The following is a 16,775-nucleotide window of genomic DNA, read 5'->3' as shown; positions in this document are numbered from 1 at the left end:
TAATCTATGGTTGGCTGGCTTCTTTCCTCATTTCCATGACAATTTCTTTTGCAAAGGCTACCAGCAACCTTTCCTTCTCACTAAATTCATTACCTAGTTTGTCCTGCCCTTTATCTCTTCGGAACATTTGAGACTCTTGGTCACTTTTTCCTTCTTGAAATATCTACTTCTGGCACACTTCTGCGTTCTAGTCTTGTTTTTGTGTTTTTTGGCTTGTTTTGAATGCTCGTTCTTAGTTTTCATGCTGATTGTTCTTCCTATCTTTGTTCTGTAAATGGTGGTTTTATTTTGGGTTCTGAGTAGGAAATTTTTTCTTATTGTACACTCTCACCCTAGGGCAGCCTTATTTATTCTTACAGCTCATATCTTAAATCTATGTCTATATCTATATGCATATCTGTGCTAGATCTCTCTTAAACTTCAGAACTGGATGTGTAAGTGCTTAAGCAGTTCTGCTTGATGCCCCTGAGACACCTTGAAAGTAACAAGTTAAAAACTAAGCTCATAATTTTCTTTCTAATTAATGATTGGCAAACTATGGCTCCATGCTCACCTGATTTGTGAATAAAGTATTATTGGTACACAGCCATGTTCTTTCCTTTATGTATTGCTGAATGCTGCCTTTTCATTAACAGTGACTGAGTTGGGAAATTGTGATAGACTGTGTCACGCAACAAACCTAAAATATTTATTACCTGGGCCATTCAGAAAATGTTTACTGACTCTTGCTATAAACTTCTCAACCTGATTCTTTTCCTGCCTGAGAAAGTGGTGGTATTTTCTATACCGTTTCTCAAGCTAGAAACTTAGAGTTATTCTTGAAAAATATTGCTAGAGAGAAGTCACCTATAGATCTTTCTGATCCATTTGCTTTCTTTGCTCACGCTAACACCCAACTTCCAGCTACCATCATTAATTTGGATTACTTTGTCAACCTTCTAATTGATCTCTTTGCAGCTAGTCTTGGTCCCATCTAACTAACTTAGTCGTCTTCTTTTTTTGAAAGTTTTAGTTATTTATTTTTGAGAGTGAGAGCACAAGCAGGAAGAGGGGTACAGGGAGAGAGAGAGAGCATTCCAAGCATATTCCCCTGGGAGCTGGACATAGGGCTCAGTCCAACAACCCTGAGAGCTTTACCTGAGCTGAAACCAAGAGTCAGCTGCTTAACTGGTTGAGCTACCCAGTCGCCCCCCAATTAACTTTCAACACTAGCTTGAGCGACCTTTCAGAAATCCAATTTCAATTCTATGCCTGTGTTTAAAAACTCTTGAATGGCTACTCATTTAAATCCTTTAAATAGCTAGCCTTTGTTTTTCTCTTCAAAATGATAAGGTGCCAGTTTACCCTTTACATTGTGTATACCAACCATATATGACATTTTCAGATTCTTGAAACTTCTATACTAAATTTTGTCATATGTGTTGATTCTGCTTCTGTCTTCATTCCTGAATGTCTCTCATTGTTTAGGTAGCTTCAACATACATTTCTTCCAGAGGCATTCCTTGACTGTCTAGATTAGATTAGGCCCTCTGCTATATTCTCCCTTAGTACCCTACACTTTGCCCATCACATTTTAAATCATTCATTCCTTCATCTACTAAGTAAATATTTAAGTGCATACTGTTTGTCCAATGCTGTTTGAAGTGCTATGGGTGTAGTAATGAACAACAATAATAAAAACATTCCTGTCCTCATAGAGCTTATACTATAGAAGAAGGAGAGACAATAAACAAATAATCAAATGTATAGTACATACAATGGTGATATATAAGACAGGGAATGGGGAAGGAGAATGCTGGGAGGGTGGGGACTCCATTCAAAATATTATTTATTTATTTATTTATTTATTTATTTATTTTTAAAGATTTTATTTATTCATGAGAGACGGGGGTGGGGTGGGCGGGAGGGGGGGACACAGAGAAGCAGGCTCCATGCAGGGAGCCTGATGTGGGACTCTATCCCGGGACTCCAGGATCACGCCCTGGGCCGAAGGCAGGCTCTAAACCACTGAGCCACCCGGGGATCCCCTCTATTCACAATTTTAAATAGTTTTAGCAAGCCATCTAAAGAGGTAACAGGATAAGTCATGGGGGTATCATTATATTAGACTCCATCTTAGGAGACTAGAGAACAGATTCTAGTTTTTGGCTTGATGAAGGAAGATGCCATATTGAGAAAGTCCACATGGCAATAAACTATAGGCAGCTTCTAAGGATCTGAGTTAGGGTAGTTTTTGAATCTAGGGTCTTCAATAGAACAACTTATTGGAACCTCCCAGATTGCCTCAAGGTGATGGTATCTTTAACTGTAGTTGGTATAATAAAGTTGGTTTTGCTTGTTCAATGTGGTCGTCTTTTTAGGGAGCCTGTGTTTGACAGCCTGCATTTGAATTTGCAACTGCTATTAATTTGGAAAGGGATAAGTAGCAAGTAGAAGAAAAATCCACTTACCTTTTTAGTTTTGTCTCCTCCTATGCTTTAGGTGATCTTTAAGATCTAATCATACTCTAAAATAATGGCAGGTTATCATTACCTGAGTTAACTTTATGGTATACAGTTCTTGACACCTGTTCCCTGAAGTAGGTAAGCCCCAATAGAACGTGCAGGTTATAGTTTTCAGATAAACATTTAAAAATAATGTTAGGACTGCCCTTTAGTTTCGCTTATAGGTTTTCAGGGTGGTTTTACTTGTAGCTTACTTTTAATTATTTGATATAAGAGGTTGTATATACTTTTTTAAAGCTTGGTTATTAGTTTCCTGTGTAGTAACCCTACATTCATTTGGAACTACATTGTTTTTCACAATATAGTTTAGAACTTGTTGGTACAAGATTACTTTTAAGGGTACTTACGAAGATAGAAGTTTGCTGATGCAAATAGTGTAACTTTTTGGAATACCTTGTGGTTTTAGCAATTGCATTAGCAAAACTTTTCCATTGGAAGAATGTATGTGTTAACTCTAGATACTTCTAGAGTTTGTACAGTTCTTTGTATTTGAATGAGGCTAAATTTTTTTTTCTTTGACAACTGTATTCTTTCTTTCCCCAAGTAATTTTCACCTCTAACTTGAAATTAATGTGGTTTCAATTTGTTACATTGCTTTTTAAAACCTTTCTTTCTTTCCCATTTGGATATTTAGGCTGTTATATGGAGGGTATATAGAGATGGTTTACCACATTTTAAATTTTTTTTTTTTTTTTAGATTTTGCTTATTCATTCATGAGAGACACAGAGAGAGGCGTTCATGTAGGCAGACGGAGAATCAGGCGCCCCCATGGGTAGCCCAATGTGGGACTTGATCCCAGGACCCTGGGATCACACCTGAATCAAAGGCAGACTCTCAACCACTGAGCCATCCAGGCACCCCAACTGCATTCTTTTAAAACCTCATGTGTAATACTAAAGAGTCTTCTGGAATGGTTTTCATTATGTTTTGTTCTTGAGTCATTCTTTTGATTAGAGAGAAATAGTTACAAGGTATGATTCTTAAGTAGTCATCTGGTATCAAATATTTGCCTTTAATGAGTTCTGGTCTATTCAACATCTCATTAATCTCAGGAACTTGAGCTTAGTGTAGAGTATGCATCTGAAGCTGGTGGAAGACAGGGTCTCGAAAGCCCAGCCCACTTGTTTAGCAACGAATAATGAATTATAGGCCTTGATTTCAAAGAGCTTCAAGTCACCGTAGTTGACCTACAAGTAGGCAATTGAATACATTTTAATAATTCAAAACTCAGAGTGCAGGGGACCCATGTAGGAGGGCACCTAACCTGTGTGAGGGTGTCATGGCAGATCTTCCATTGGAAGTGCTATCTAAGAGATGCCTGAAGTTTGAGTAGTAGTGAGTTCATTAAATAAAAAGTGAAGGTGCTGATGGAGACACAACTCTAAGGTCAGTGAGAATACCTTATTGTTAAAGCTTGCAGCTGAGTGACTGCAGGAGCTTTGGAAAAGTGCAGATCTGCAGCATCAGGGGCTGTAGTAAGAGTGAGCTGGAGAAAAAATGAGGATCAGATATGTGTGGCCTTGACTGCGACGTGCCTGGATTTGTAGGTTATTATGGCATTAGGAGCCTCTGAATGGTTTCCTGTAGAAAAGTTAACGTGATAAAATTGTATAATTAGAAAACTTACTTTTATTTGTGATGTGGAAAACGGATTGGAGCAGTGCAAAACTTGAGGTTGGTCAGTAAATTAAAAGTGCTTTTCCTGGATAATGATAGAGGCCTGGGACACCTGGGTGGCTCAACAGTTAAGCGTCTGTCTTTGGCTCAGGGCATGATCCTGGAGTCCCAGAATCGAGTCCCACATTGAAGCACATCGATGTGCTTTCTCTCTCTCTCTCTCTCTCTCTCATAAATAAATAAATAAATAAATAAAATCTGAAACAACAACAAAACAAAAAAGAAATGATAGAGGCCTAAACTAAAGTATTAGGATGGAGCAGGGTGGATCATGTGGAGGAGGGCCTGGTGGAGGCTGAATTTGTAGCTTCTCTGATCTGGTACACGTCAGGAGTGGTGCAGAGGGAGCAATCACCACTAATAAACTCACCGCCTTTCGTTGTGATACCTGTTCACCATTCTTACTTTGGGAGAAATTCATTAAACTTCTCTGAGTTCCTGTTGTCCTTTATGTCTCAGAGCAGAGCGTGGTAATGTATTTGAATGAGGTCTGTAAATTTCAAGGACAGGCTTAAACTAGTCATTGTTTTTGTCCCCCAATTAGCCAGATTTTAAAAACTGTACTCTTGCTTTATCAGGAAGAGCCAAATAATAATAACACAAATTAGCATGAAGCGAATCATTTAAAAAACCAAAATACCGAAAAAATTGAAAAGCTATGTCCTAGTAATTACAAAGTACAATAATAGACGTATACTTTTCCCCTACTAAACCAAGAATGACTCTCCCGATGATGCCTCAAAGCCTTTATTTGAAAAAAAAAATAAAATTCAGTTATGGTTACCATGCTGTTTTACAATTATAAAAATGTGTAGTAAAGTTTAGAAAGATTTGAGAGTGTATTCATAGTCTTCTCTTTGACTCAGAGTTGTCTGGAAAACCCAGTGAGCTGGAATCAATTTCCTGAACCCAGGACTGTTGAGTTTTGCTTAATTTGTACAAAAATGCAGAATAGTTTGAGGATGCTTTTTGTGTCCATAGTATATTGAACCAATGATCCCCCCCCCCCCACCAACCCAAAACAGTTGCTAATTTGTTCTAGAAGCTGAGGAAAGTAAATTTTTAAGTAGCTTCCCATGTGAATGAGTGGCAGGACTCTCATCCAGTGAGTGCAGAATTCAGGGTTGGTATGTAGGCTCTACTGTAGTGAGTGAGAAAGGAGAAGTATGGTCTGAGTCACTGTAGGAGTGAATTGGGTGTTTAGCATCAGGGATATCTGTTTAAATTTGCCTGTTTGCCTGTCCTTATTATAGTTTTTGCTTCCCATTCCCTGCTCCTCTTCCCTGCTCACCAGAGACAATGAGTGCACAGATCGTCTGATCCAGTGGCATGTGCTGGGGATGCAGGTGCACATTTTTTGCAGTATTGTAATGCCAGTATTAGTTCTGTGTTCTGTGGAATCAGAGGATGGATGATGACCACAAGATAGACCAATTAAAGGCAGGCAGGCAAGGGACAATTGGGACTCTGTGGGGGCAATCTGCCCGTTTTATCACAGATTGCCAAGCCCGTTGTGTGCCGCATATCGTTCTGGTGTATTTCAGCCCTGACTCATTTCATCCTCTCAATGGCCCTATGAGATAGATACTGTTACTATCTCCATCTTACATGTGAGGAAACCGAATTCGGGAGGCTCCCTGGGAGGTAACCAGTTCACTGTCTGAGAGCGGGTGTTGGAGCCCACACCTTCTGTCTCCAGCACCTATGTTTTTGGTATTGGTTCTTACCATTTGATGCCTCCCAGGTGAGGGCTGGAGAGTAGTAGCAAACAGGCTTGTAGGAAAGGCACTTGATTTTTCTTAGCTCCTTTTGACATTTTTGTGATCTGCTTATTTGGTTATAGCAACATCGCTCAACCCTCCCATAATATTCTCTGTTAAACAGAATTTTTCACTGTTTTGCTCTTGGGTTAAGTGATTGAGCTCTTCTAATGTAAATTGTGCTGTAAGAGGGAAGTAAAAGAAATGGTTAGTGGTTCTGGTGCTGTCTTTGCTCTTTCTCCATTTTTGGAATGTTGTGCCCAAGATTGCGAATCCGAGAAACCACCGAGGAGCTGACACCGATGCAAACACACAGGGTTTATTTACAAGCTTGAGCTTGGGTCCAAGTATACCCGACACAGCAGAGCAGGGACTTGGACCCCGAGGCTAAGAGGCGTAGCAGCTTTATAGGGGCCGGTGGCCCATGGGATACACAGAAAGTTGCACAGTCATGTCGGTCCACATGCAGGTGGCCAATTGAATTACATCTTAGCCTATAGTATCCATTTGAGCTGGCCTATTACTTTGGTCAGAATTGGCACGCAGTTTTGGCGGGCACAAAGCAGGGTTACATTTCCGATTAGGGTGTGCCCACCGGCTTGACTAGGGTGGGGCAGCGCCTTAAGCAATAAGCAGGTCATGTGGGGGTCATACAGGAGGTGGCAGGTGTAGCACAAAATGGAATCAGTCCTGCTCTGCTTGTCCAGGGGTAGGAGATTTTTGTTAAATTTCCTGGGTCCCACATGGAACTGCTGTTCTGTAACCTATATGATTTAATATTTACCTCATTGGTGTTCCCAAATGGTAAATAACTTCAGAACCAGCGTGTGGGTTCCTTTAAACTGGGATTATAGGCTGGAATTGCAGAACAAACCACAGAGACTTGAATTGAATCATATCGTTAGACTGACTGTTCCTTTTTCCTACTTCCTGATTTGAAGCCATAGGAATAGGATTGCTAATATTTTGTTTCATTTGGTTTTATACTTTCCAGTGTTTTCTCAGTAGTATTAACATAAAAACAAATATTCTAAGTACTTCAATTGACATTTTATTTTATTTAGTTTTTAAAGATTTTATTTATTTGAGAGAGACAGAGACAGAGATAGTGAGAGGGAGAGCACAAGTGGAAAAGAGAGGGAGGGGACGCCTGGGTGGCTCAGTGGTTGAGCGTCTGACTTTGGCTCAGGGCATGATCCTGGAGTCCTGGGATCGAGTCCCAGATTGGGCTCCCTGCATGGAGCCTGCTTCTCCTCTCTCTGCCTGTGTCTCTGCCTTTCTCTCTGTGTCTCTCATGAATAAATAAATAAAATCTTTAAAAAAAAAAAAAAAAAGGAAAGAGAGAGAGAATCAGACTCCTCCGTTGAGCAGGGAGCCCGATGCGGGGTTCGATCCCATGACTCAAGTTGCAGGATGCAGTAAGAAAAGTGCTTGACTGAGGGTTAAAAGACAAGGGTACATATTGGGCTGTTTTGCCCAGCAGCAGTGGTATTTCATTGAGTGTGCTTTGTGTTAACCTGAAGCAAAACCTAAGCCTATTTGTTTCCTTAGCTCCTGTCTGAACTACTGTGTGGTGCTTCCTTACTGTATCACTTAAATGTGTCAATTTGAATAAGCCACTACATCTCATTGGATATAAGTTTGTTCACTTCAAACATGGATGATGGTGGAGATGAGCAGTTCTGTTGGCCCTGGAGTAGATCATTTAGGAGACTATTATCACAACAGACTTGTTTCTGCGGAAGCTGATGGATAGTTTATTAATTCAACAAATAACGTGTTGATGCATTGATTTGCTAAGTTCTGGGGATTTCGTGGAGAGCAGTAGACCTAGTCATTGCTGTCATAATTGAAGGACAAAGTGTTATCTGGTCACACAGCAAAGGCTTTCTGGAGAAAATGAGATTTTGGTGAAACCTGAAGATTCACCCCTGAGTTTAACAGAATATGGTCATTTTTTCTCTCCTCCAGACTGCTGCTTTCCAATCTCATATCCCTCTTGCCTCTCTCTAAATTCTGTTTGTTGGTTCATTCAGCATCAGCTATTTATTGAATGATGACTGTGTGCCAAACAGTTCTAGGAATTTAAAACCTATTCCTGAACCAGTTAGAGATTTAAATCAGCTAGAGATTTCTGCTTTTATGGAGCTTATATTTTAATGTGGTAGGGAGATGCAGAGGGTAGACAATATTCAAAATAATAAGTAAATTATACACTCAAATTCTTCAAAATGCAGCCATAGTGAGTACTCTGTTTTTTTGCTCTTAGGCTGAAGTTCAGCAGCCTCTTTATTGTGGCCTGTGCAGCCATGCCTCACTCTCTGGTTGGCTTGCTGTTCAGGCCTTGTCCCCCTGACTCTGTTCTACTACGCTTTCATTTGTCAAGTCTCTTGCATAGGAACTCTGTTCTTGAATTAGAGTGTCTCTGTTGTCACGTGCCCTCTTTACTTTTCCTGCGTAACATGCATCTTGATAATGGTTTCTTAGCTGCTGTATAGTCATTTAAGGGCCTACCTTTCCCACTAGACTATAAATTACATGAAGACTGGGATGGTGCCTTTTTTATTCCCTCCTGTCTTCAGGGTCTGGTACATGGCATATAGGCTAGGGAGCTGGAGAATGCCTGTGTGGGCTTGAGGGTGGGAGGGAAAGCCAAAGTAGGGAGGGGCTGGGGACCAGACTGGTACTTAGGCAGGCAGGATCCAGTACTGACACCACGTAAAGGATTTGAATTTTGGTTCTAAGGCAGTGGGGAGTCCTGAAAAGTTTAAACAGATTTTGGCAATACTATTTTGTCTTGATAATGTTTTATGCCCTAGAAATAATTAGTTTGACACCTTCAAATGTGGCTGATTTAATTTTTATATTGTGAAAATAGTATCTTAATGGTAAAAAAGTTAAATATGTATGTGTCTGCAGCACTAAGTCAAAGTTCCCTCTTCCCTACCTCTTATCCTACTTTCAAGCAGTAACTCAAGCTGAGGTTTTTGTATATGTCCATGCATAAGCTTTTATGAGCATTCCAAGGTGTTTTTCTGTCTAATAAAGATAAGGTCATACTATAAATATTCTGCTACAACTTGATTCCCCCCACATTGTGCACTGCATTTGACATATTCTTAGAGTGTAGGCGTTACCTTCCTGAACCCCAGTCCTCATTACTCGGCATAGAGCCAAGGCATTTGGAACTCTGCTGAGTCCCGAAAGTCCTACCAGAATAGGCCATGCTTTCCCCTGGACTTCATGCTGTCCTTTTCTGCCTCTTGCTTTTTGTCTTCAGTTTTCACCTTGTGTCCTTGGTTTCTAGAACATATGAAATAACTTCTGAATTTGGATTTTTGTTCCTTGTTGTTCTTTCTATTTAGACTTCTTTTGCCTTAATTTTCCTGTAGTGGTGATGGTTCTCTTTAGGCATTCGTTTACATTTTATTTCAGAAGAATCCTTTCTGTTTTTTTTTTCTTTCTTAAAAAAGAAAATTATTAAGTAACCTTTACTGCCTGTGTGGAGCTTGAACTCGCAACCCCAAGATTGGGGGTCATATTCTCGACTGACTGCACCAGCCAGGTGCTCCCAGAAGGAGCCTTTCTGAGCAGTGTTCTCCCTGCTCCCTCAGTACCATTTGTTTCCTTGTAACATTTATTTCAATTCTCAGTTGATTTGTTTGCTCCCTTTCGGTTTCCCTTATTAAAGAAGACTGTAAGTTCTGTGAGTGCAAGAACTATTTCATCTAGTATTATATTTGAATTAACCTCATCGTTTTAGACTGTGGCATATTCTGTTTCATGTATGTATCCTTTTTGGTACCAATCCCTTATTGAAGACCTTTAAAATGGTTTTCTGATTTTCCTACCGAAATACCAGCAACAAATTAAAAATTATTTATTTATATATCTCTCCACGTGCATGCTTGTGCATGTATCTATAGGACAGCTTACAAAAAAAGAAAAACGTAGGTCTCCAAATTTTTGATGGATACTAGACAATTCTTTTCAAAAAAAGATCACACCATTTCATATGACATCAGTAGTGAGAGTCATGTCTGCTTACCTTCAGGTCTTCACTTCTGACTATTGGCAGACTTTGGCAGATCGAACGTGGTCTCTCATTGTTTTAGCTTAAATGCCTATAATTATGACTCAAGTTGAACATATTTCATATATTCTTTTGGATTTCATTTTACGGAAACTTCTCATTTAATTTTTTGGCCATTTTTCCTGACAATTGTTGGTCTTTTTTCTTGTTGATTCAGGGGTTTTAATTAAAAAATGTTTTTCTGTCTGTAGTCTTAAAGGAAAGTTATAATGTGTGATATGTCATTGCCATTGAATTTGGAGCTATATGGGGCTTTTTAATCTCTTTATATTGCCTGATGATACCTAAATAAATGTACTAAAAGAACATATTAGAGATGAGTATATTTAATAGTTTCTTGTTGGAACTGGTAATAGTTTTTAAATGTCCAATATATAATATATCCTGAATAAAATATCTTGGGATAAATGAATAACAAATGAAAACCTAATTTTTAAGGCGGTTTGATTTTACTTGGAAGTTCATTGAGTAAAATTTGCTTTTCATAGTAGGAAATATTCTTAAGAGTGACAGCTGAAAACACAGGTTGCCCAGTTAAATCTGAATCTTAGATAAACAATGATTTTTTAAAAAAAGTATGTCCCAAATATTGCATCATAGTAAGGAAACATATCTGTTAGTTAAAAGAAAAGATTGTTTTGTGGCAGTATATTGAAGTTATGAATTATGACAGTCAAAAAATTTTTAGAAGTTTTGGTTTGTGTAAACAGATATATGTATGTACACACATATATCCGTAATGTGTATATAATAAATATAACTAATGAATTCTGTGAATTATCTTTTAACATTTGCCTGTTTGTCAGTTCTCTCAAGCTAACGGACTTTTGTGACAGCAGTTTATTTTCTCTCCAAATATATTTTGCAAATATGCTGTTACACATTTGAAATAAAAGACATGTTAAAACTTTTCCTTTTAGGCTTCTTATAATCCAGTCTCCATCAGCCAGCGCTCTTCCTGTATTTTGTTCGCGAGGCACTAATTGTCCGCATTTGGCAGGTTTAACACTTCCTGACAGAGAGGCTATTAAGGGGAAGTATTCTCCAATAACTGTCACTGGCTTGAACAAAGAACCTTCAAACTCAATGTGTGGAAACCACTAACATTCTTAAATGACCCTTTTCATGGATTTTTGTCCCTTTAAGCTAAAATTTGGAGAATGTAGGGCCAGCAAAAACAGCAAGGTGTCATAAAGCAGTAATCCTTGATTTTTGGGAGAGTAGAGTGGGAGGTATAGATTTATCTCTGACTTGAGAACAATTGTTATTTGGAAAATCTCATTAGCAGATGTGACTGCTTGGAGTAGGAAAAAAAAAAGACTTAAAACTGATGTCGCTTTCAGGACCGCTTTGAACTTAACAAGCACCTATTTGTGGAGCAGACTGGCTAATGAAAGGAAATTAAATTTTTCTGACAACTTCCCCTGCCAACCTCCTTATTCAGGGGATGTTATTAGGTACTGAAGACTTTTAAGGAAGATTTTTTTTTTATTAGACATAAATGAACCAGTTATAAACATCCCCTGCCCCTCCTTTTGGGGGAGGATTCTGACATGGTGTTACACTACATTTTTAAATTGCTGGCTTAAAGGCTTACAAAATACCAGCCTTCACTTTAGTATTTTAAAGTTATTTTTTTTGAAAATTCATGCATTCTCACTAGCTAATGGTTTCAAAATATTGTCATTCCTTGTGATCAGTTTATATCCCTGAGTTGTAAAGAAAAGCCACATTTTAGCTTTCTCCATATTGTTCATGGGGAAGTGTATCAGGAGTGTCCTGTGCTAGGTAAGAGTTAGTGATCAATGAAATGGTTTAGATCTGAGGAAACTTTTTCTTCTTTCGGTTGCATTGGTTGATATTTAGCAATAATTAATCCTTACATCATCAACTCTTACCTTGTACTGTTTTGGAAAGCATTTGCTTTCCTTGGCTTTATCAGAGTTTCCTCCCACAAGTTGGCTCATGGAATTTAAGGTTTTAAATTACATAACAAGATGTGCCTAGTAAAGATAAAATATGTACCTGAGAGAAAAGGACAAGAAGGAAAGGAAAAAGTAATGGAGACTACTAAAGGAATTTTTTGGGGGGACAGTTGGCACTTTCTGTAGATACTGGAACTTTACCTTTTATTTCTGGAAAACCTTGAGCCTCTCCCAAACAATAGAGAATCAACTCCCCCTGCTGACAGAATCCAGGAAAACATGACATATAAATATCAGAGGGACAGAAACAAGCTGGCTGTAGACAAGCTTTAATGATCTGATTTATGATTCAGTATTGATTGTAAACATCTAAATTCTGCTGTTAAATTCCAGCAACTGCACCAAGTCATTTGGCAATTCTAGTAGTGCTTCCTGCCAGCTCATTTCGAACTGCTTTGAGTTTCTTAATATAATAATGATGAGGTAGAATTTACATTCCACTTATGGTATTAATTTTACATTTCTCTGAATGAAAAGAGTTAGAAGGTTGTAAAATTGAACATTAAATGAATCATTGGAGACAGTAGTGCAATATATGACTGCCCTAAAGACATTGTGCAATGGCTGATGGGATTAATGTTGGGTCTCATTTCCTGCTTTTACAGGATGCAGATGAAGCTGTCAGAATTGCAAGGGAAATTGGTAAGTTCTTAAATTAACTTTGGTAGAGTTTCTAGGTCTTTCAGCAGCAGATATGGTTGAGTAAACATGTAATAAGTAACCCCATAGAGCAAATAATATTTTAATACTTTTTGGATTTTGATTACTTGTCCCTTTGGAAAAATTTATCAGGTGAATTACTGTGTTCTATTATGAAAGTGAACTTTAAAGAGTAATTTGACTTTAATTATAGCCCTTTTGTAAGTTGAAAATCACTTGCTAGTTAAAAGAAGAAATTGTCTTAACACTTGAGCTTCAATGTGATATAAATTTTATGTACTAGTTAAATACAACTTCTTAAAGTTTAAAGAAATGAAAGGTTAAAATGAAGATTTCCTATTTGTCAAGGCTCTTGGAGTTTTTACCTTTTCTTAAGATGTTAAATATCTACTTTTAAAAATCTTGCTAGGAAAAAGAATACGAGAAATCAGAATGGAATATTCTAAAAACTGTCCCTATTGCTCATGACATTGATTCTATTTTCAGTATCTACTAACTTAAAAAAATGTATGAGGGCATATTGTTATCAGGGATTAGTAATGCTACTCAGTAACTATAATTGTATTAATCTGATTACTATTTATATACATTTGACAGAACATTGTAGGTATGTGAGAGAATCAGTGCCTGGCAATCAGGAAATCTCAGCATCTTAGCTTTCCTACATGGGTAGGACTAAACTTTTCAGCATCCTACTTTAACATTCTCTAGTCTTGTTTTCTCATTAAGATCGATTATTTAGAATGATTTTATTCACTGGGAGAGCATTTGATTTGGCAAAATTTACATAGTTGTGATATATATCTTATTTCTGAAAGTAATTGAGTTAGTAAATACATTCTTCACAGTCAGTTCTGGCTAGCTTAACAGGTCTGCAGTGACCTGGAAAGTTGCTTGGTTTCTGGGTCCCTGTGTCTAGTTGGGTCTGGCTAAATTATTTTGGTTTGGCTCATGGTTAAGTGTGTTTTGTTCTTTGTTTTGCAAACATTGCTGCTGCCGATGGAGATTTGGACTTAAGACCAGGTCTTAGAAAATTTTACTTTATCTTATAACTATGTCTCTTCCTTAATCATTTCTTCAGACATATCAACATTTTCAAAAAGCATTTTACTACTTCACAGGAAGATTTGCTAGATTGCTGAATAAGCTGGACTACATGGAAATGATTTGTGGTTTATTCTTTGAGAAAATCAAAAGCTGCCTTTGAGGTTTGAAATCGGTTGCATTCCTCGCAGCCTAAGAGGCATGTTGGGTACCTGCTGGCTTTTGGGGAGACTTTTTTTTTTTAAAGTAATTTCATTTTATTCTATTATATACTCTTAGATTTAAAAAGTCATCTTTTTGGTTCTAGTTTAGACAGTATTGTTATCCATAATAAGATAGATTAATACTATTAGCACAACAGTATCTACATAGAAAGGACAGACTATTTGGAGGAGCTTCGTGCAGTGGCAGTATTGTAGCCAATAGGTTTATCTGAGGCGCGATCATTGCTAATTGAAAGACTGTTTGGAGGAATTTAGAGAAATGAAAGAGATTAGAAGAAAATCTTGAATTACATTGGCATGCCATATTTTGAATTATGACTCTTCCACTCTTGAGCATTTCTTTTGTATAAATGGCAGGCTGCAGATTGCTTGCTTTCATGTCTTTTACCTTTTTTTTTTTTTTAAATAATCTGTGACCTTTAAAATAATTAGTTAATCATAATGGGACTCTGAATAGTTCTCATCATTTGGCTTTCCTCCCTTAATATTTTAATGCTGTGCTTTACTTCCCTTTGAGCTTACTCCCGAGGTTACCTAATTTGATCTCAGGCTCTTTTCTTTATATTGAGGCATAACCTTTATGACTCCTTCCTCTTTCCTATCTTCTAATTCTTCTCCAATTACGCCTTCTCATTTGTGAAATAAATGATCGTAATCATGGCTGTTAAGTGTAGGAGTGCTGGAGTTTTGCTTATACTGAAAGAAAGGGAAGCCGTAAAACTTGACGTGAAATAAAACATAATAGAGAACTAGGGTCATCAGCTTTATAAAGCATTTGGAATTTCCCTGAAAACCTTTCTGAATCACCTCAGAAGCCTCCCATAAAACCTCTTCCCTCAAGTGCCAGCTTCTAAAATAAATGAAATTACATATTATTAGTCTCTTGGTATTCTGTTTTGTTTGGTGATTCATCAGTTTTGTTTTCTACTAATTTTATTGAGATCTATCACATTTTAACTACATTATGATTTTGATGGGCTTTTGTGAATTCATCCAAGAGTTGAATTAAACATTGATTTCATAGGAAAATGTGCTCCTAGTTCTAGACAACTGAATTATAATCAAACTTTTGAACTTGTCCATTTATAGGTAGCAAATTGTCCATGTCATAAATATCTATTCACAGATTTCTCTGTCTACTTCTTTCTGTGTTACATGGAGAAAATTAAATTGACCATCTTTTCTGTGGTTTCCTTCTCTCTTGTGTCTTCTCTCATGGAAACGGGAATCTTTGAGGACAAAGGAGGAAGCTAGCTGCCTTAAGCACTGATGAATTAGGTGTCTTTTACATAATAGTAGCTTTTGTTTATGGAGTATATTTTCCATGAATCAGGCACTTTGTGAATGTTATTTTTAATGCAAATTTTTGGGTTAATTATTTTTTACATTTAAGAAACCAAGGATTAGAGATGGTAAGTACTTTGCTCAAGGTCTTAGACCTACTGAGTGGTGGGCCTGCTTTAAATTTAGGTTCATTTAGCTCCAAAGACTATCGAGTTTTCATTATACTTTTGCTAAACTAATGAGATTACGTGATGAGAGCTCAAATTTGAGTTACTACTTTGTGTAAGGTACTGTAAGGCACTTACACATGTGATATGTGGAATTGAAGAAACCTTCTCTTATCAGTGACAGGGTGAGAGACTGTTAAGGCTTAATATGTTACTTCTGTGTGCTTGTTTTTTGGTCTTCCTCATCTCTCTCATTCTCACTCCTGATTTTTTTTTTCCTTTGACCTAAGTTTAGAGATACAGGGCTATTGATCCCCAGTTTATCTTTAACCCCAGAGATTGACAATGGTAATCAGTGAGCTTGATTTGCATTAAAGTTTGATCTTTTTATTTAATCAAAGGCCCGAATTGATTCGTAAAAAAAAAAACCAACCCCCCACCCCAAAACCCATAGATATATTGTAAATATAAAACTTGTCCTTTAACGACTTCTGGATAATTCTGATTCTTTTCTTTTACCTGTTTTTCTTATAGCCACAAATCATGCCCGATTTAAATAATATATTATTTTTGATCCTCAGATTCACCATACTCTAAGCCTGCTTCACCCAAAGTTTCTACATCTTGGTAAATGTCACTCCATTTACTCAGTGGCTAAAGCTAAAACCCAAGATCTATCCTGGTGTCGTTGCCCTGTCGTCCCATTGTCAATATATCAATAGATACTGTCAATCCTTCATTCAGAATACTTCCCATATTCACTACTCACTATCTTTTTACTACCAGTACTCTCTTGCAAACTACCATTGTCCTTGGAGGGACTGTGACAATAGTTTCTCTACTTCTTTTCTTAAATACTTCAAAGTCATTCTTCACATAACTGTCAGTGTGATATTTTAAAACTCTAAGTAATAAGGACACACCCCCATCTCATCCCACACCGTATCTGCTTTAAGCCCTCTAATGGCTTTTCCTTGCATTTAGATAAAATCAAAATTCCTTACCCTGACTACAAACCCCAAATGATTTGGCATCTGCCTTTCTCTTCAATCTCATTTTATACTACTCCCTTCATCGCCTGCTGTGCTTTAGTTACACTGGCTTTCTTGAATACACCAGACTTCAGAGCCTTAGAATTAGGCTTTTTTGGGGGTGGGGTGGGGTGGGAGTCTGGAGTACTCTAGCTGATGTTTTCACATAGATGGCCCCCCCCCCTTTTTTTTTAAGATTTTATTTGTTTATTCAGGAGAAACAGAGAGAGAGGCAGAGACACAGGCAGAGGGAGCAGGAGGCTCCTCGCAGGGAGCCCGATGCGGGACTCGATCCCCGGACCGAGGATCACGTCCTGAGCCAAAGGCAGATGCCCAACCACTGAG

General features: G+C 37.8%; 1 protein-coding gene and 1 pseudogene across 9 annotated transcripts in view; both read left to right on the top strand.

Annotated features, from left to right (window-relative positions):
* Positions 1–16,775, top strand: part of PCCA (propionyl-CoA carboxylase subunit alpha) — a 462,660-nt gene that overhangs the window by 169,200 nt on the left and 276,685 nt on the right. For all 9 annotated transcript variants that reach the window (XM_072782480.1, XM_072782479.1, XM_072782481.1 and 6 more), the window contains one exon: positions 12,626–12,662. In XM_072782480.1, coding sequence (XP_072638581.1) covers positions 12,626–12,662 — 37 coding nt within the window. The remainder of the gene's footprint in view (positions 1–12,625; positions 12,663–16,775) is intronic.
* LOC140608475 (U4 spliceosomal RNA) lies at positions 14,118–14,249 on the top strand (annotated as a pseudogene).

Source organism: Canis lupus, chromosome 17, assembly GCF_048164855.1.
Source record: "Canis lupus baileyi chromosome 17, mCanLup2.hap1, whole genome shotgun sequence".
In the NCBI taxonomy this organism is placed as follows: domain Eukaryota; kingdom Metazoa; phylum Chordata; class Mammalia; order Carnivora; family Canidae; genus Canis; species Canis lupus.
Note: the sequence above shows the minus strand (reverse complement) of the source record. Positions and strands in the feature narration are given on the sequence as shown.